At 35.9% G+C, this 19,906-nt stretch overlaps 1 protein-coding gene across 1 annotated transcript; it reads left to right on the plus strand.

Moving 5' to 3' along the window:
• The first annotated feature begins 236 nt into the window (after positions 1-236).
• Positions 237-19,074, plus strand: MTO1 (mitochondrial tRNA translation optimization 1). The gene is made up of 12 exons (XM_033102447.1): positions 237-550; positions 4,203-4,402; positions 4,481-4,598; positions 7,064-7,353; positions 9,063-9,175; positions 9,273-9,463; positions 9,689-9,819; positions 10,368-10,572; positions 10,652-10,823; positions 13,514-13,632; positions 16,925-17,085; positions 18,535-19,074. Exons 1-11 carry the CDS (start codon positions 334-336, stop codon positions 17,017-17,019), a joined length of 1,851 nt encoding a protein of 616 aa, XP_032958338.1. The 5' UTR covers positions 237-333; the 3' UTR covers positions 17,020-17,085; positions 18,535-19,074.
• Positions 19,075-19,906: the final 832 nt, after the last annotated feature.

The raw sequence follows: 19,906 nt of genomic DNA on the forward strand, positions 1-19,906 counted from the left end.
TCGTAGGTGGCCACCTGGAGATTAGGGCTGCAACTCACCAGAAAGGACAAACAAATGACCGAGTTAGACACCCCAGTTCACAGCCACATAAGATCAAACAGCTTGCACAAACCAAGAACAAGCACACACTCGCGCCCCACTAGCGCCCTTACCAGGTCTAGCTTTACTAGTGAAGTCGCGCCAAACCGCCAATTAGCGGCGACGCTGGACGGAGACGTGCTACGCCGTGACGTCAGAGCAAGATGGCTGCGCCCTGAAATTTTTCTCTCGTATCCTAAATTTTTGCGCCTCGCTTGGGTGAGGTTCACAGTCAGAATCTGCCTTTCTCCAGCCATGTTCTCCTTCCGAGGTTGTGGTCGCAGGGTTGCAGCTTCTCTCACCAAACAACACCTTCCATTGGTTCGGTTTAGCGGTGACAGCGCGGCGTCCTGGACTCCGCACTTCGACGTGGTAGTCATCGGCGGAGGACATGCCGGGACCGAGGCAGCCGCCGCTGCTGCTCGGTGCGGTTCCCGGACTCTGCTACTTACGCACCGCGTGGACACAATCGGTGAGGAGTGCAAGTGGTGTGGAGCTTGGTGTAGACAATCTGCTAATAATCCCCTTTTCCTCCAGTGCCTGATGTGGACAGTCCCTTCCCTCTCCCAAGGCTAGTAAGAATTCAGGTGTCTCTGGTTTTAGTCTGATTTTTGTCTTACTGGTCAGGCGGACCCATGCCAAACTGTGGATTAGGCTATTCTGTGGACCACGGATTATGCTGCTGCTGATAAAAGTAGTTACTTGGGGGAGGTGGAGATGGTGCCTAGGGAAAGGGGGAAACTAAAATTACTATAGTAGGTGACAGGTTCTTATTTCAATGTTGCCATTTACCCTTTACTACCGTAGCTTGTTGCTTTGGATAGAGTGAATTAACATTACTGAAAGTTTATTAAAAGTTTAATGAGATTTTGTGAAGCCCTTTTGAAGAACGATGCCACCTTTTGTTCCATGTTTCTACAGGATGTTTGTTCCCCGGTTTTGAGATTAGGACTCGACCATACTAATTTTGCCCTTAATTAATGGTTGGACGACCATAATTTAAAGCAAGACTGCTCTCTTAAATCATGATAGATGCTAGCTAAAACAGTATCTTGTAAATTGTGCGTGCCTATGTCTTTTCTCCTGCATTTTGCTTAAGAGTAAACAGTATTTAAAATATTAACTGTATTAACTGTTTTATACAAATTGTTAATAAATCACATATCAGAAAGTCAGAAAATACATGCAACTCATCTGGAATAGTGCCTGGCCCATATTAAATGGTCAGATATTAACTTGTTTTACCGTAAGCTTTCCTACATAACTGACTTAAATTCTTCAGTAGAGTGAAAAATGGACTTCATTTATATATTTCTACTGCCACTGCCCACCCCAACTACTCACACTTAGGTTGTTAGTAACCTCTATTTAAGAGCATAGATGACCAAAAGAGCTTATTCCAACTCCAAATAATTGGGAATGAATGCTAGCATCCTGGAGTTTTATGTTGGGAAAAATTTTGAGCACTAAATAAAAGAGAGTGACATGTTCAACTTTTATGCCTATAAGGAGAGGGGCTCAACATTGATACACGTATTTCTTTGAGAAAAAGTTTTCAGCAGTTTGAAAAGATGAGGATTTATTTGCACTTGACTTCCACAAATGTTAATTTTATAAGTAGGTACACTATAATATAGTACACTAATTCAATAAAGTGCCTAGAAGTTGTCTAGTTTAATGACATGAGAAAGTGGTGGAATTTCAATAATTTATTAATTTTTGGGGGGTTTTTTTTTCCCCTTGTGTATCGAGGAGACTCATTGCTGAGGACAAGAGTTTGAGAAAATGTCAGAAATTAATGGGATGCAGAGATTTTTAAAAAGTTAACTGATATATAAAGCTGATTCCTTTTGATGAGTAGCAGTATTTAAAACAGTGATTGTTTTAAAAAGTGAAGGTCAGAAGCAAACACTATTTTACACTGTAGGAGCCAGACACATAATTTAAATGTATGAGGTTAAGTGGATGTAGAACAGCACAGAGTGCTGGCAATATCGGTGAGTTGGAAAATATATTCCTATTCATTGTTTTGTTTATTTTTAACAAAAGCCTTATGTGTACCAAGCAAAACATCACAGGCAAACTATTGGGTTATGACCTCTAATCTAAAAGTATCTGAAATGTGTCCTTGCTAAAGATGGGAAGAGGATTACTTAAGAGTGGTACAGAGTAATAGAAAAAAATCAGACTTAGTGATGTCCCACACTTCCAGTTTATATTTTGGTTACTTATTCATTAACAAACAATTCAAATGTTTCAGGTGTGATTGAGGTATTGTGTGTGTGTTTCTAAACAAAAAAGTCCTTGTCTGAAATATTTAGAGTTGATATGATGTCTAGGAGAGAAGGAAATGGGTATAAAAGACGTAAGATTGGACCTGAGTCAATAATTGGGAATTAATTACAGTATCCTCTGTACTTCTTGTTTTTTATATTTCTTTTATAAAATAGTTTAACATTTATATGTGAAATAATAAGTTGACTTAGAAACTCAGGAGTGCAAATCTGTTGCTTTCATATAAACTCAATGATAGGCTAAATATTTACTGTTTATGCTTATTGAGTTTATACACAATGTTTGGAGCACTTTTCTAAGATATCCATATAAGGATATTTGTTACACATTTGAGAAAATAATCAGAATTTTTTAATGGTGCTGGTGAAGGAAAATTATTTAATGATTAAAATAAATAGTGGGAATCAATATTTATTAAATTAATTTAATTAATATTTATTAAATTAATATTTGTTGAATTAATAAAACCCAATTCAAAGAAATTATGTGATTGTTTTAAAAAGTGAAGATCAGAAGCAAACACTATTTTACACTGACTTGGAAAATAAAAGTTATTACTAAATGTTCTTTATTGCTTATTCTATTCCAGACACTTCTTTTCTAACAGCAAGTCTGCAGGTAGAGCAGCTTTAAGGTTGGTTAATTCAGCATTGTCACAGTATCCAAGGATTCAAATTCCTTCCACTTCCCCATTGTGCCACTCTTGGATTCTCTTCATGCCAGCTATCCTCATGATTGCAAAATGGCTGTAGTAGTTCCCGGTGACAACTTTCAGCAGAGGAAGGGTTTTTTTTTCTTCTTGTACCTCTTTAAAGAGGAAGAAAAACAAACCTGTCCTAGAGACCACCTCCCCAACAGATTAACCCCTCAGGACTTATTTTCCACCCTTAAATCAGACACTGGCAAATAGGAACGGGATTACCATGATTACTTTAGATCAATAAAGATCTACCCCTAAACTGAGTTCAGGTCACAGTCCCTAAATACAGAGCCTCGTAGAGACTGCTTACTTCAATGAAATGGTGATTCTATGTCAAAGGAAGGAAGGAAATATTCTACAGCTATCATCCCTGTTTTTACAGTAGGCAAGCCGAGGTACAGAAAACTAGATAAATTGCCAAAATCACAGATTATAAGTAATAGATATAGCAATTGAGCTAAATCTTTCACTGACTCCTAACCCATGCTCCTAATCACAGCACTACTTAGTCTTCCTATGGAGACTACAAACACTTTCGGAGGGCTTGATGGTGGCTGCAAAGCACCTGCAGATGTTGGCATAACTGTCCCACGCTTCCACCTCCCAGAAAAACCCTTGAGGTAACCACATGAGTTTAGACCTCCGAATAAGACTAGGGGAATTTAAAGAGAAGGTATAAAATATGGTTTGTACTTTGAGGAAGCTTATTTAATTATTTCTACAAAATAAGCAAACACAAAACAGCAGATGGCATTTATGGAAGGCATAATTGTTTATGACAGTGAACTATTGCCGGGGGACTTCTTAAAAGTATGTTTGATTTGATGGTTTCATGAGATAACGATTTCAAAACTACATTTTAAAGGAAAAAGCAACCTAATGAAGTAGTGAAAATATGCATCAAGGAAAAGATTGAAAGGAAACTACATGCAATGGTTTGCCTTCCAGAGTGCCCTGAGTAACTCTTGCATCCCATTGGAACTTTTGAAATTTTATTTTTAGTGTTTGTTTCAAGTTTTTTATTTTTTACCACGCGATAACTCTAGACACTTTACAGACATTTCCCTGTTAAACACCCACTGCTGCAAAGTGCTCATGTATTTATTTTCTTTCTGTCTGTTTTCTTTAGGTCAGATGTCCTGTAATCCTTCCTTTGGCGGCATCGGAAAGGGGCATTTAATGAGGGAAGTTGATGCTTTGGATGGCCTGTGCTGTCGAATCTGTGACCAGTCTGGTGTACATTACAAAGTATTAAACCGGCGTAAGGGACCAGCTGTTTGGGGTCTGAGAGCTCAAATTGATAGGAAACTCTATAAGCAGAACATGCAGGTAAGAATAGGGCGTAAAAACAGGAACGACCGTAGTGATTGTTTAACTGTTGTTTCAACTTGCATTCTGTTTTGATAGAAAGAAATCTTAACTACACCACTGCTTACTGTTCAAGAGGGAGCTGTAGAAGATCTTATTCTTACAGAACCAGAACCTGAGCACACTGGGAAATGCCGTGCCAGTGGTGTTGTTTTGGGTATGTACGAGTTATAGACGATGATGACAGTATCAAACTTCATATAAGCAAGTTACTTTAAAGTGGAGATGTTTTGCTTATTCTAGGAAATTTTTGTGTGTTCATGGATGAGGAAAACTGTATAAAAATTCTTTCATTGGCCTTTGTGAGGCTTAGTCAAATCATGGGCTCATCTTGACTGTCTTAGTGTAGGAACTTATAGCCTGTATAATTGTGTCTTTTTCTCTTGGTCTTTCTGTTGTATTTTTTATTTTTTCTAGTTCTGACTTTAAATTTTTTAAATTTATATTTTATGAGATTATATGTTTTTTATTTAAAAGAGTTCTGTATTAATTTTTAATCAAAATAACACATGACTGTAATTTTTACAAAATCAAATAGAATTTAAGTTTGTATGGATAAACAATTATCTCTGTATGTTAGGTCTGTATAACCTCTACAAACCTAACTGCTTCAGCTTTTTTAGCTGTCACTTCTGAGCTGTACTTAATATTTCTAAACAATATGCTTATATTTTAACTTCCTAAGTCATCAGTCTTAGACATTATCTGTTAACTTTTTTTATGGTAGCTCTCTTTAATCCCCTACTTTCCTGCCCTCTATCCTCCCCATATAATTATACCACAAAGTTTGGATGATAGTGTTTACATTATTATGATTAAATATTGTTCACTGCAGGTCCAACTAGAGTATTATGTTTGTTTTCTTTCATGTAACTCTTTATTTTGCCTTGGGTTAATTTTTATTTGCTTATTTTACCTGTGTACCTGTTCAACTTTTTCATCAGAAAAAATTCTTTTTCTCAATGCTCAAATAATCTATCAGTTCTTGTTTTTCCTTTGCTGCTTCCCTCTCCAAAATAACAACTTCCACAACCCATCTGCTATGAGTAGGACAATTTCTATCTAGGCTTTCTGCACAGGTGTCATTTTGAGACTTCCTTTCACTGCTTTGCTGTTACATAATTCCTTGTTTCCTGGGACTCTAGTCAGTCTCTTTCTTACTATCTTGTTGTGCTGGAGCATGTCTCCCAGTAGCTTCCTAAGAACAGATGCATGGGAGATAGGTTTTATGAGTCCTTGCATATCTGAAAGTATATTATTCTTAAACTTGACTCTTAATTTGGCTGAGAATAGAATTTTAGTTTCAATATGTTTTTCCTGAGAATTTTGACAGTCTCGCTCCACCATCTTCTAGCTTTCAATTTTGCTGTGAAGAAGCTCAATGCATATTGACAAAATTGTTTGAAAACTTCTTTGATCTTGTATTTGTATCTGGTGTTCTGAAATTTTAAAATGATGTCCCTTGCTGTGGTCTTCATTGATTCATTGCAGTGAAGTACTACGTGTCCTTAAACTAGAAGTCTGTGTCCTTGATTTCTGGGGTATTTTCTTCTATTATTTCTCCATGCTCTCTTTCTGTAACTCCTGTCCTTTTCTGGATTGATCTTTTAGATTTCTTCTATTTTTATTTTTTGTCATTTTTGCCATATTTTCTTAGGAGAATTCCTTAACTTTATTGTCTAAATCCTTACACCTTTAAATTATTTATACTTCTATTACTTAATTTAGTATCTTTGAATGCTATTTTTTTATCCTGTCTATAGTTTATAGGCTCCATAATACAGTTTTTTATTGTGGTAAAATATACATAATATAAAAGTTTGCCATTTTAGTTATTTGTATAATTTAATGCCATTCAGTACACCTACAATGTTGTACATCTGTCACACTATTTCCAGAACTTTTTCATCATCCTAACTGAAACTCTGTACCAATTAAATAGTGACTCCCCGTTGCCCAAAGAATAAACCTAAATTTTCTTATAAGGTAGATCTGTCTGCAGATAAAACCTTTATACATAGATTTCAATTAATACTTCTCTTAATTTTAGCCCCAAGCTTCATTCCTATGTTCCTCAGTTCTCATTCTCAGTTCTCTAATTTCTGAGCCTTTGTAGGGCAAATAAGTTCATCCTTATTGGAGTGTTCTCTTCAGATTCTTGAGTTATGGTCTTCTCCCCCTTGCTAAATCAGTTATTACTCTTCCAACCACTTTCTATCTTCCAAAAATATTTTGAAATTTCTCACCCTTTGACAGGTTCTTTCCCATTACTATACCTTTTTTGCCCCCTTTATTTCATTTTCTTGGAGTTTTAGCAGGGAGAAAGAATCATGTGAAATAGTCTGTCATATTTAACCAGAAGTCTAAAGTTAATTAATTTAAAAATAATTTAATCATTGTTGAGTGATGGTGTGATTTTAGGGACATATGAATTGTTGATAGCACATTATGTTCTCCCAGCTTTCTTGGATTCTTGAGCTTGATAACATATAGCCTTCTTATTCATTTAAAATTATTTCTCAAGTTTCTAAAGACAGAGTTTTTCTGTAGTTCTAATGGAAAATTGTAACATTCCAATTTGATCCGTGGTAACAATTAGAATACAATTTTTACTCTCTTTAGCGGATGGAAGCAAAGTATATGCGGACAGCGTGATTTTGACTGCTGGGACGTTTTTGAGAGGCATGATTGTAATTGGATTGGAGATGCATCCAGCAGGACGTTTAGGGGATCAGCCTTCTGTAGGGTTGGCTCAGACTCTAGAGAAGTTGGGGTTTGTGGTGGGAAGATTGAAGACTGGAACTCCACCCCGAATTGCCAAAGAGTCCATTAATTTCAGCATTCTAAACCAGCAGACACCAGATAATCCATCCATACCATTCAGCTTTCTTAATGAAACTGTGTGGATAAAGGTAAGATAATTTATGAAAATCTGGCTTTACAGCTAATATTAGCTATTCACAGCAGGATATAGCCGAACTCTTTTTCCTTTCCATTCTCTTCCCCCTTCCTCTTCCCTTTACCTCTTCCCCCTTCTTCTCCCTTCCTCCTTCCCTCCCTCTCTTTCATTCTTTCTTTTCCTTTATTTTCAGTAGCAATTCACTTTACATCACTATTAGGGTGCAAAAAAGTGATCTTTAAAAGATTAGCTAATTTGGTTAATTGGGGTTTTCCCCTAAGTTCTTAAATTTCATTACTTCAATAACTTTGCCTATTTAAGCTTTTTGAAACAGTCTCAGACCTACAGAAAAGTTGCAAGACTGTTAAAACAATCTCCTGTAAGCCTTTGAAATTCACCCATTGTTAATATTTTACCATATTTATCTTTCTCTCTCTCTCTCTCTCTCATTTTACAAAACAGTAGTATACATATTTATTCTTACTCCTTTTTTTCCTGAAACATGAGAGTAAATTGCAGAGATCATGACCCTTTATCTCTAAATACTTCAATATGTATCTCAACTAAACACAAAAACATCCTCTTATAACCTCAACGCAGTGATGAAATTCGGGGAATTTAACATTGATATAGTACAATTTTCTAATATAAAGTCCATAGTCAGATTTTGCTGAGTCCCAATATTGCTTCTATAGCAACCTTTTTTTTCCAATCTAAGATCACATATTGCATCTATCATTTCTCTTTAATTTGAAACAGTTCCTCAGTCTTCCATGATATTTTGAAGAATACAGACTACTTTTATCTATCTTTTGAATATAAAAAAATATATATATTGTGTGTTTAGAATTGAGGACTAATAATTGAGGTCCTAGTTTCTGGTGAATGTTATCCTGATGAATGACTCCAAATATTCTATTATTTTGAAAAATCACTTTTATATTTTTGCTTTGGTAAAGTATAAATTGTGATACTTTCTTAGTATGTATTTTTTAAACTGTTTATTAAAAAAATTTAAGTTTACAGAGAGTAGAAAAAATAGTATAACGAATCTATGTGTCCATCACCTAGCTTCAATAAATAGCATTTTTGGCATTCTTGCTTTATCTTTCCTCAACACTTTATTCTTGCTGAGTTTTAAAGCAACAGTCCCAGACATCATATCATTTCACTTATAAAATCAACTACTATATCATTATCACACCCAGCAAAACAGTTTCTTTAAGGTCATCCAATATTTAGTGTTCAATTTTCACTTGTTGTTTTTTTACACTTGTTTTAAAATATTTAAAATGTTTAGTCTATTTTAAATGTTTTTGTAGGTGTTTTATTTGAAGCAGGAAGCAGTAAGTTTTATACATTGCATTGGATGCCATGTCTTATGACAGTTCTCCCTCTTTTTTCACCTGGCATTTGTATGTGAAAGAAATAGTCATTTATTCTCTAGATCCCACATTTCAGATTTGTGTGATTTTATCCCTCTGGTGCCTCAAACATGTTTCTCCATCCTCTATATTTTCTGTAAACTGATATATCTAGAGGCCTGCTCAGATTTAGGTTCATCTTTTGGGTTGTTTTTGGCAAGAATACTTCTTAAGTAGTACTCAGCATTATGAATACATTTAATGTCTATGAAAATAAGTGCATATTATGTGTGCAATTTCTTTGAATAAGAGGTAAACTAGTAGAAAGGCAGTGTTATAATGAGTTCCTGTGTTTTAGCCAGAAGATCAGCTGCCGTGTTACTTGACTCACACCAACCCTAGAGTAGATGAGATTGTCCTTGAGAACCTTCACCTTAATAGTCACATTAAGGAAACTACAAGAGGACCCCGGTAAGGACAAAACATCACTGCCAATTATTTTAAGGAATGATGTCAACCCTGTTTTGTTTGTTTCATTAAATTTCTTTATTTCAATGTCCTGTTCTAGATACTGCCCCTCCATCGAATCAAAGGTTTTACGTTTTCCAAATCGTCTACATCAGGTTTGGTTGGAACCTGAAGGAATGGATTCTGACCTCATCTATCCCCAAGGGTTATCTGTGACGCTACCAGCTGAATTACAAGAGAAAATGATCACATGTATCAGAGGCTTGGAGAAAGCTAAAATGATCCATCCAGGTAAAGAGAATCACAGCTGCCCTTCAGTGTGAGCCCAGCATCTCCTTAGCAGACAGAGAGGAGATCTTAGCTACAGTCATGTTTGCTTAAAGCCTCAGAAGACAAAGCCCAACGTTTAAAATAATCCTTGATTTTGAAGAGAATTTAATGATCATCTTTCCATCACTACCTTGAGGCAAATCCAGTTCCTTGTCCCTTATTTTGTACCATTTGTTCTTTGGTCAGGCTACGGTGTTCAGTATGATTACTTTGACCCCCGTCAGATCGCTCCTTCTCTGGAGACTCATTTGGTGCAACGTCTCTTCTTCGCTGGGCAGATAAATGGCACTACTGGTTATGAGGAAGCTGCAGCTCAAGTAAGAGTTTGTTCAATTGTTAATAAACAGAAAGGGACTATTTAGCTGGTGTTCCTCCTTTCAATGTCTGTTACGATAATTATGTAGGTCTTAGATACAACTCATAACTGTAATAGAAGACATTTCTGTTCCAGGGTATATGGAAATGGCTACTGTATACAATAGGATTTTAAAAAAAGACTTGTGGTTTTATTACTCTTTTAACATAACTTTATTATTATATATTATATGTTACTCTTTTAACATAACTTTATTATATATAAAAGGAAAATTATATTACTCCTTTTAAGTGGGAAGTTATATTTTTACTTGTAAGTGGGAAAAGGCTAGAAAAGTTTTACAGGTGGATTTTTTAAAAAAGATTAGTCCATCTTAACCTTTCTAGAATATATTTTGAAAACAATGAATCATTGCATTGTAAAGTGGTACATTGCCCATATTCTGAAATAGGGTCACATTTTCTACCTCTATTTCCGGGTAGTGTTCCGAGTAGCATAGCTCTTTGTGCGGTTCATAATGGCCTTTTAAACATTTCAGTCCTCTTATAGGGTGTGATAGCCGGAATCAATGCAAGTCTTCGGGTCAGACACAAGCCTCCTTTTGTCATAAGCAGAACAGAAGGCTACATAGGAGTCTTGATTGATGACCTCACAACAATGGGCACCAACGAACCATACCGAATGTTCACCAGCCGAGCAGAGTTCCGTTTGTCACTGCGCCCTGATAACGCGGACAGCAGACTCACGTTTCGAGGTAAGTCTTCACTGAGTCTGGCAACCAGATTTGCTCTTCTTTCAAACCTCTCATTATATTCTCTCCTTCCCTCTTCTAGGGTATAAGGAAGCTGGCTGTGTGTCCCAACAACGATATGAGAGAGCTTCTTGGATGAAGTCGTCTTTAGAAGAAGGCATTTCCGTGCTAAAATCCATTGAGTTTTCAAGTTCTAAATGGAAAAAGTTAATCCCAGAGGCTTCTATAAGTATGGGTAAAAGTCTGCCTCTCAGGTAAACATTTTTAATATAAACCTTTCTCACTTTTTACAGAAAAATGAGGTCATTTCAGAGAGACATTACCTTTAGACTCCCTACCTACACATTTTAAATGAAGCTTACTTTTGGCTTTTCAAAATCCTTTAGATGTAACTTATTCAGTATTAAAAATATTTATTATTCTAAATTATTATTTTTACTTTTTATATAATTTCTCTGTAGCTCCCACTGAGTTCTGGCTTTGCTAAGATTTGGAGGGTACGAACCAAGACATATAGCATATAGTTTTCTGCTTTCCTTTACAGGCATGGAACAATTTGGGTGGTCTCATCTTGTCTATGAGCTATATAGCAAGGAAACTTCTTTGATTAAGCAGAGTGTTATAAATTCTTTGGACTTACTTGATGTGTCCCTTGTTACATTTTAGGAGGCTTTTTTTGTCCTCGTTTTATCATTCAGGTTATATGGACTCTGAGTCTAAATGACATTAATATAGAACTTCTTGCTTCAGAGATATGTGTCTGGACCTTGCATAAAAAGTCTGCATATTTCATTGCTGATTTTTCTTATTAAAAAAAAAGCTAATGAGGGGAGTACACAGAAGGCATAAATCTGAAGTTATTGTGGCTTAGAAGCTCATATGGGGATAGGGGGGCATTGATCGTACAGCTGTGTCTCCAGTATATTTTTCCTGTTTTTTAACCCTTATTTTCCTTATGAGGGATTTTTGTCGGACTTAGTGGTATACCCATTTTAATGCTGCTTTTTATTATCTCTAGTCTTTGCAAATACTGTTTCCCAATTAATAGCCTCCCAAATAATAGATCCTTGTTTGGCTTTCATCTCATGATGGTGTTTTACAATTTCTGTTCCCAAGTTTTGATTTTCGTGGGAGTTTCCCAAATCTCTGGCCCCTCTGTGAGAGGATATGAAGCAGATTTTTAATGATAGTAACAGTAAGTATTAGAGAACCTGCTCAGTAGTCACCAAACCAGAGGATCTCTCACAGGAATGGCGGCAGGATTCACTGAGAGATGGTAATAACAGAAACATAGCTTATAATTGTAATTCACTCAATTTTCCAGCTGTTTTGTTTAAATTTAGAAGGGTTCACATTATTTCAAACTTTGTACAAAGAATTTATAACATTATGCTGTTTTGATCAACTATTGCACTACTTCAAATTTATATAATTAGAATTGCATTAAATGTGACTAATATGTATTGAGGTCATAGTGAGAGTAGGGGAAGTGATCGTTTTCAACTCAGTTTAAAATACTAATTGATGATAAAAAATATGAAAAAGGAAAATATGAAAAAGGATGATAAAAATATGAAAAATAAGAAAAATATTTACAATCTAGCATTCAGCCTCCCTAAATGAATTCACTTTATCAATGCCAAGATGTATAAAGCTATAAAGTAAAAAGCTAGAAAGCTAGTCAAAATACATGAATTGTATTTATTGCATACATGCCAGGCTCTGTGCTAAGCACTGATAAGTCGAGCCAAGCTTTGGTTGAAGTAGGCATGTTAACCAAAGAGATACACAAATGCATGTGCACATGCATTTCCTGTCAGAAATTGTTTCTGTGTTCTGCTGAAGTGTACTAACTTGTCCTTCCTGAGCCAGACCTCTATTCTGAGGCTTAGGCTTGATTCAAAACGTGTATGGAAGTTTGGACATGAAACAGCTCCAAACCTTATAAACAAATGATTTAAAATTTTTTCTTAAAGTTAGATAGTCAAGGGCTTTTCTTAGAGGTCACCATCCTGCTAGATTCCAAGGTAACTTTTTTGGTTAGTCATTAGGAGGTATATTCCACTGGGTTCTGTAATTTCTGAAATTGAGAACCATTTTCCTTTTGGAGCTTAGGGTTATATGGTTTCAGTGTAGCTTATCTGATGAGGCCTCTGTAATTAGTTGAACAGTTCCTTGTGGGGAGAGAATTTCTAGACTTTCCCAGAACAGACCATCTGAGGGGTGAGGAATCAAGCATGTACAAAGGGTGATAATGCATGGCTGTGAGAACAGAATGAGCTGTTCTCACACAATAATGGCTGGTGGGAGGCCTGAGACGACTTGGGACCACTACATGGGCAGATCTCACTTTCTGTTGACTGGATAATTGATTTAATTGGTTTTGGGTGGACAAAATTTATCTAAAAGTCAAGCTTTTAAAAGAGGGAAAGATCAAAGTTAGTAAATAAAATAAATTCAGGCAGTAAATGTAGTACCTGCACAGATCAGTGAGGCCTTGTGAGAACCAAACAAAATGAGAGGGAAACTGCAGACTATTTTGCAGTCTTGGCGCAATCGCTGGCTTTGAGCATGTAAAAGGATGACTCATTCACGGGAGTGGGCTTAACATGGTTTAGTGTAAATTCTTAGGGAATTCTGTCAAGCCCTTATCAGATTATATTCTGTCCTTACAAGAAAGGGAGGACAAATGGATTATAGCAATGCAACCTTTGCCAACAACTTATTTGTCAGGATAAAGGAAGAGGGTTGGGGAGAATCACACACTCATCTTACAGGGGTCCTACTGTGTTGTAGATGCTGCTGCATTTGCTCACTGTATTTGGAAAGAATTAGGAATATCTTGATATTATTTGTTCTGAGATTATTATGTCCAAGGAATCTCGTTCTTTATCTGCCTTATGTGATATGGACCCCTGTTAATGAATTTTTTATGTGTTTGTAGAGCTCTAGATGTTCTGAAGTATGAGGAAGTTGACATGGAGTTGTTGGCCAAGGCTGTTCCGGAACCCTTGGAGAAGTACACTAAATGTAGAGAGCTGGCTGAAAGACTGAAAATAGAAGGTAACAAATACTTTTTTAACTTAAGATGCCTGTATACTTTCTTTTCCATTTGAAAAAATTATGAATGGACAGCAGATCCGTTAAGAGTTCTATATCAAGAGAAGCCATTTTTAATTACCATAGGACCAGCTTGGTTTTAGGCTGGGTGCTACTCAAAGTGGGGTTCCCAGGCTAGGGGCATTGCCACACATGGGAGCTTGTTAGAAACGCAGAATCTCAGGCTCTACCCCAGGCCCACAGAGTGAGCATCTGCATTTTAACAAGATTCCCCAGGGATTTGTGTGCAACATTTCAAGTTTGGGAAGTGCTACTGTAAAGCTCTCCTTTAGAAAAAAAACAACTTAGGGAAAGGGGGTTTAGGGAGGGCAAGAGGCACGGGGATATGAAATAAGTATGGGGAATATAATCAATATGTTGTAAGATCACATAGGGAGCCGGATGGGTATTGGACTTGGCGGTGAGGATCACTTTCATAGATGTGTAGATGCCTGACCACTGCGCCGTACACCTGAAGCTGAAGTAGAATAATGTTGAAGTAGAATTATAGTTGAATGTCAACTATAATTAAATATGTGTGTGCGTGTGTGTGTATCGTCACAGGATGTTAAAGTACAGCATAGTGAATATAGTTAATAGTATTGTAACAGCTATGTATGATGTCAGAGGGGTAGTAGGTTGGGGGGGTTATCACTTTGTGAGGGGAGTAAATGTCTAATCACTATGTTGTTTTGTATACCTGAAGCTAATAATAAAAAATAACAAAAAATGAAGTACTGATACATGGTACAACATGCTACAACATGGATGAACCTTGAAAACATTATGCTTAGTAAAAGAAGCCAAACACAAAGGCCACATATAGTGTGAGTTCATTTATGTGAAATATCCAGAATAGGCAAATTACAGAGACAGAAAGTAGATTAATGGTTGCCAGAGGCTGGGTGGAGGGGAAATGGGGAGTGCCTGCTTAATGGGTATGCGGAGTTCATTTGGGTTGATAAAAAAATTCTGGAATCGACAGTGGTGATGGTTGCACAACATTGTGAATGTACTTAATACCACAGAATTGTACACTTTAAAATGGTTATAATGATAATAAAAAAGGAAGAAACAAAAAATTTAAAAAGTAAAATAAAAAACACTTATTTTATTTTTCCTTGAGCTTTCTTTTTACAGTTTTCCCATCTAATGTTCTAATAATGAGGAAAACAATACTATCTTTGGCTTTGACAATATACTTTACCATTAACAGATACTTATTTTATATTGGGCAAAAAAATCCAGAGTTTTCCCAGTACATTGTAACACATGGTATGCTCTGGGTCAGTGTCTTGACAGTCAAAGCCACAGATGATTTGCAGTTGCAATGCCTTTTTTTTAAAAAAAATGTTTTTCATTGTGAAAAATTTCAAACATAAAAATACTGAAAGTAGTATCAGCTTCTGTATTTGATAGATGTTTTTTCCTGGGGTGAAAATTATGTGGAGAAAAGCAGGGAATACAATGAGAGAGGGAGAAGGGTAGAAGTTGGATGATGATGTACTATTCAAATAGGAAAGGACTTTGAGCTCCTTGGGGCCCAGCGAAGGTGGTAAGAATACTGCATTCCTCCTAGCACTGGCATTTTCTTTCAGTTCCAGAGACATCTGTCACCTTGCCATGCTTTGGCTGCATTTATAGCTGCATATATGTCCAAGTGCTCCCTACCATCCCCACCATGCAAGTTAACAAAAATCTAGCAACATAAGGAAACCCACCCAGACTCTAGAATCATTTTTCCAAATGACCAGACCCTAGGAGTATACTCATGTATAAGAAGTAATGTTAACCATTTATTTCAACATCATGATGTCTCTCTTGGGTAAAAATTACTTTATTGAATATTTAGGCTCTTAGCACCTGGGAAAAAGTGACTAAATTCTGTATTTTAAACTTGGTTTACAATTTTAGGTTGTACAGTAAATCACCAGGTTCAGGTTAGAATAATCCAGAATAATTTCTCTTGTTAGTAGATAAAGGCTCTAATCCAAGAAACCACACTAGGTTAAATTGTAATACATACGGTGGTTTTCAAATTACTACACAGATATGGATACTCCACTAGACAAGTTTCTTGAAAGCAGAAATCAATTTCAGATACTTTGTAGTATCTTACATGTTTTGCTGTATACATATTTAAAAGATTAAATAAATATACCTTTAACATATATATTACCTCCTCGTTTCTATTCCGTGATCCCCGATGAGTCTGTTCATGAGTCATAAAATTAAATTACAATTTGTTGTACTAAATTATTATATTACAATGTTGTATTAAGTCCTTTACATGCATTATTTCATTTGATACTCAGAACTGTCCTGTAAAGGATAGGTATTAGCATTCTATTTTAATTTTACAGATAAGTGGTAACTTGCTCAGGGTCACACCTGCTGGCAGAGCTGGGATTTGAACTAAAGTTGTCTGACTGGAAGGCCTGTGCACTTCACAATTGTCCTTTGTTGCCAGAAAGACCTCAGAAGTCATCTAGGTCCCTTAAAATTCTAGATAAAGAAGGTGAGGTCCAGAAGAATAAGATGTGCCTACAGAGGATAATTCATTGGTAGATGCAGGCTCAGAGCTGAGATTTTTCTGGCTGCTAGTCAAGTGATGGAAGCAGGTGTTACCAAAACATTTAGGGAAGACTCACTTTCTTGAATAGGACGGAATGACCACCTTAATTTAGGTTTTAAAACAGGTTTGAATTTATTTTTCTAAGAACAGAATGCTTTAATTACAAATAATTGCTGAATTATCTCTGTAACATCATTTCTGAATAAACCATAGTTAAATTATTTAAATTATGTGTTATCATTGTTATCATCTAAGAAGCTTTAATCTTTTAAAATTACAGTTTTATATGGACATAGTTCAGAAACCGTTTTCTTGAAGAAATGTCCTCTTTAGAATGTTCAAATTCAAACCCACAGCCTATTTATTGAAGGATGTTCACTAAAATTTGCACTGAGAGGGAAAGCAGTTTCTTTTCTTACTTTTAATTTTCTAGATTTTTGAAATGAAAAGGACATGCAATAAACTACCAGACAGAATGTTGTAGGTTAATATGTAAGATGTTCACTCCCTTTATTTTAGCTTCAATTTCCTCATCTGCAAAAGGGAATACCTACCCACCTATCTCATGGTATTGAGATAAGTGTTGAATGAGATAATTATGCAAAAGCTCTTTGTAAATTATAAAAAGCTATAAAAATGTAAGTTGTTAATATATCTGAGTATCATACTTTTGTTCATCAGCTGCTTATGAATCAGTGTTGTTCCATCAGCAACAAGAAATAAAGAGTGTTCAGCGAGATGAAGCTCTCCAGCTGCCAAAAGACCTAGAGTATTGACTCTCCAAGGATGTATCTTTGTCCTGTGAAGTTCGAGAGAAGCTACATTTCTGTCGCCCACAGACGGGTAAGAAAACAGGCAGTAGATAGAAACAGGTTATAATAAGAGCCAGTGCTTAATTTTTTAAACTTGGATATATAATGGGCCACATAACTAATGTTTTATAATATTTCATCATAAAAAATGTAACCTCTTTTCAATATTTCTTTGTATGATACGTGTCAGTATGTTTTTATGAAAAATGAAAAAGGTTAGTCTAAATAAATAAGTAGAGGTCAGGATTTGGGTTGATTATAATCCAGTGGTTTTCCAACCATTAGTTGGATCCCTCTCTAGGCGTTCTGGAGTGTTGTCTTGGGAGCTACTAGGAGAAAGGGGAACTAAAGAAGTTCCCCACCCCTTCTTTAGCATGTGTGTACACGCATGTGTGCATGCATGTGTACACACTTGCACGTCTGTAAACAAAAAACTTCATTATATAGTGTGTAGTATTGCACTTCTAAGAAATATTTAAAGACCGATATGCCGTATTTATTGATTCTAAGACACATTTTAACATGTCTGAAACTGAGTTGTACTTAAAAATTGGTGGTGTCTGATAGTTAACGGGCAGTGGATTTTATATTTTTTTTAGTAGTCGTTCATAACATAAAGGAACATTTAACAAAAATCTGGTCTGTGAAAAAAATTTTTATTGTTTTTTTTTTAAAGGGAGAAGTGATTTCTTCAATATAATATGGTGTTCTTAGCAATAGTCATAATGGAAACCTTACAAACAGGCTTTAAATTTTATAACTATACACTATTCATTTTGGGTTATGTCTTTATGGATAGTTATAGGCTTCACTGACCTGGATTATGACCACTAGCCAGACCACATACTAATTAAAATTAAATAAAACTAAAAGTTCAACTCTTCAGTCATATGAGCCACATTTTTAGTGCTCAGTAGTCACATATGGCTAGTGGCTATCATGTTGGACGGTGTATTATCACAGTCAAATGGCATAGAAAATTTCCATTATCACAGAAAGTTCAATTGGACAGCAATAGTCATTAAGTTTCACAACCCTATCCACAATTCTAAAATAAAAAACATTCCGATAAATGTTTGCTACAGACTCATTTGGTGGCAAAACTGACGTGAACTGACATGAGGCTATTTAGTCTCTATACCACTTAGAGTTAATATTCATACGTTTTGCTGTAAAAATACACTGCAGAAATATTGAGATTAATTAAAGGGTGCTGCCCAGTACACTGCTGGGGACATTATGTTATTTTAATGAAAAGAAAAATTAGGCATCTAACATCTGTTAGTTATGTGGTCTTTGACAAGTCGTTTTAATTTTGCTAAGCCTCAATTTTCCCAGTTTGTACTTTGAAAATACATTAAGATAATAGTTTTGAAAATATTTGACAAACTATAATATACAAATTATCATTGGGAGGAAAATGGAGTTGATTTGATTTAACACAGCTCACTTTGTTTCTCTTGTGGTTTTAATTCATAGATTGGGGCTGCTAGTCGTATACCTGGAGTGACACCTGCTGCCATCATCAATCTGCTCAGATTTGTGAAGACCACTCAGCAGAGACAGGCAGCTTTGAATGAATTGCCCCAAACTGATCACTGTTTATGTGATACAGACAAACTTGAAGAGAGACAGTTATAACTTTCTATTCATGGGAGACATTTAATTAACATAGGTGTATAGGAGATGAGTGTTTCTCTTTAGCACCTGTTAAAATAACCGTATTAGTTATTATGGCTTTGTCATTAATTTGTGAAGAAGATGGATTATCACTGTGCTTTTTTGTATATCTGAAGAAAAAGTTATAAATTCTTAATTTATAACTCTTTCTCTCAGGTGCTCTAATACAGTGAGCCTATTAATATAACTTTGTGCCAGGTTCATTAAAGAGAGATAGTGGCCCTAAAACTAAAGCTGGAAAAAAAAAAATTTAACTTGCAGATTTGCCTGCTCATAAGGACTTTGTCCATTAAATTTAACAAATTGAAAGTCTTGTCTTTCAACTTGTTTTGAACATTATCAGTCTTCTGCTTGGTTATACTAGGATAGGAGACAATTTCAAAGCCCTCAAGTTCTTAGGACTAAAAGTTTGAAACTATGCAAAATTACCCAGAATCATTCAGCTAATTTCCAATATTGGAATGTAGTACTATATAGGGTGAAAGTTGACTTCTAAGATTTCTCTACTTTTTTTTTTTTATTTATTTATTGGGGTGACAATTGTTAGTAAAATTACATAGATTTGAGGTGTACAATACTGTATTACATCATCTATAAATCCCATTGTGTTTCACCACCCGGATCAGTTCTCCTTCCATCACCATATATTTGATCCCCCTTATCCTCATCTCCCACCCCCCCCCCCAGATTTCTCTACTTCTGCAGGAAATTCTCACCAGTAATTATCTTTGAACATTAATGAAAACCCTATAAAAAGAAAGATTGGAAATCATCATAGTTTCCTATCAGTCACAATGTGAAAAATTTTTTGGTAACTTGGTTAAAGGCAGAATAAAGTAAAGGAAGGGAGAAAGAAGTAAAAGGTAGTTAGGTATTTTATATCGTACAATATTTTCTCATGAAACTGTCATAGCCACAATTTCTTAACACTGAAGACAAATCCATAGTAACTGGTGACTAGTGTTTCCCTGTTTTTAAGTCAGAATTGACAGAAAAGTCAGAATGGTGCTGGCATCCCTGTTCCTCTCCAGGACTTCCATGATATGTAGCCACAAAGTTAGGGTGGGACGACCAGCCGAGCCCTTTGGCTGGCTCCTTAGACACCTTGACCTTTCTGGATAGACTAGAGGAGAATACAGTCAGGTGGGCCAGAGGGCCCTACTTGTCCCTG

This window comes from Rhinolophus ferrumequinum, chromosome 3 (assembly GCF_004115265.2).
Source record: "Rhinolophus ferrumequinum isolate MPI-CBG mRhiFer1 chromosome 3, mRhiFer1_v1.p, whole genome shotgun sequence".
In the NCBI taxonomy this organism is placed as follows: domain Eukaryota; kingdom Metazoa; phylum Chordata; class Mammalia; order Chiroptera; family Rhinolophidae; genus Rhinolophus; species Rhinolophus ferrumequinum.

Excerpts from the sequence above, each read along its gene's own strand:
- MTO1 (XM_033102447.1), top strand. The coding sequence starts at position 334 with ATGTTCTCCTTCCGAGGTTGTGGTCGCAGGGTTGCAGCTTCTCTCACC. Across the intron at positions 7,354-9,062 it reads ATGAAACTGTGTGGATAAAG|CCAGAAGATCAGCTGCCGTG; the intron begins GTAAGATAATTT and ends CCTGTGTTTTAG. Across the intron at positions 9,176-9,272 it reads GAAACTACAAGAGGACCCCG|ATACTGCCCCTCCATCGAAT; the intron begins GTAAGGACAAAA and ends GTCCTGTTCTAG.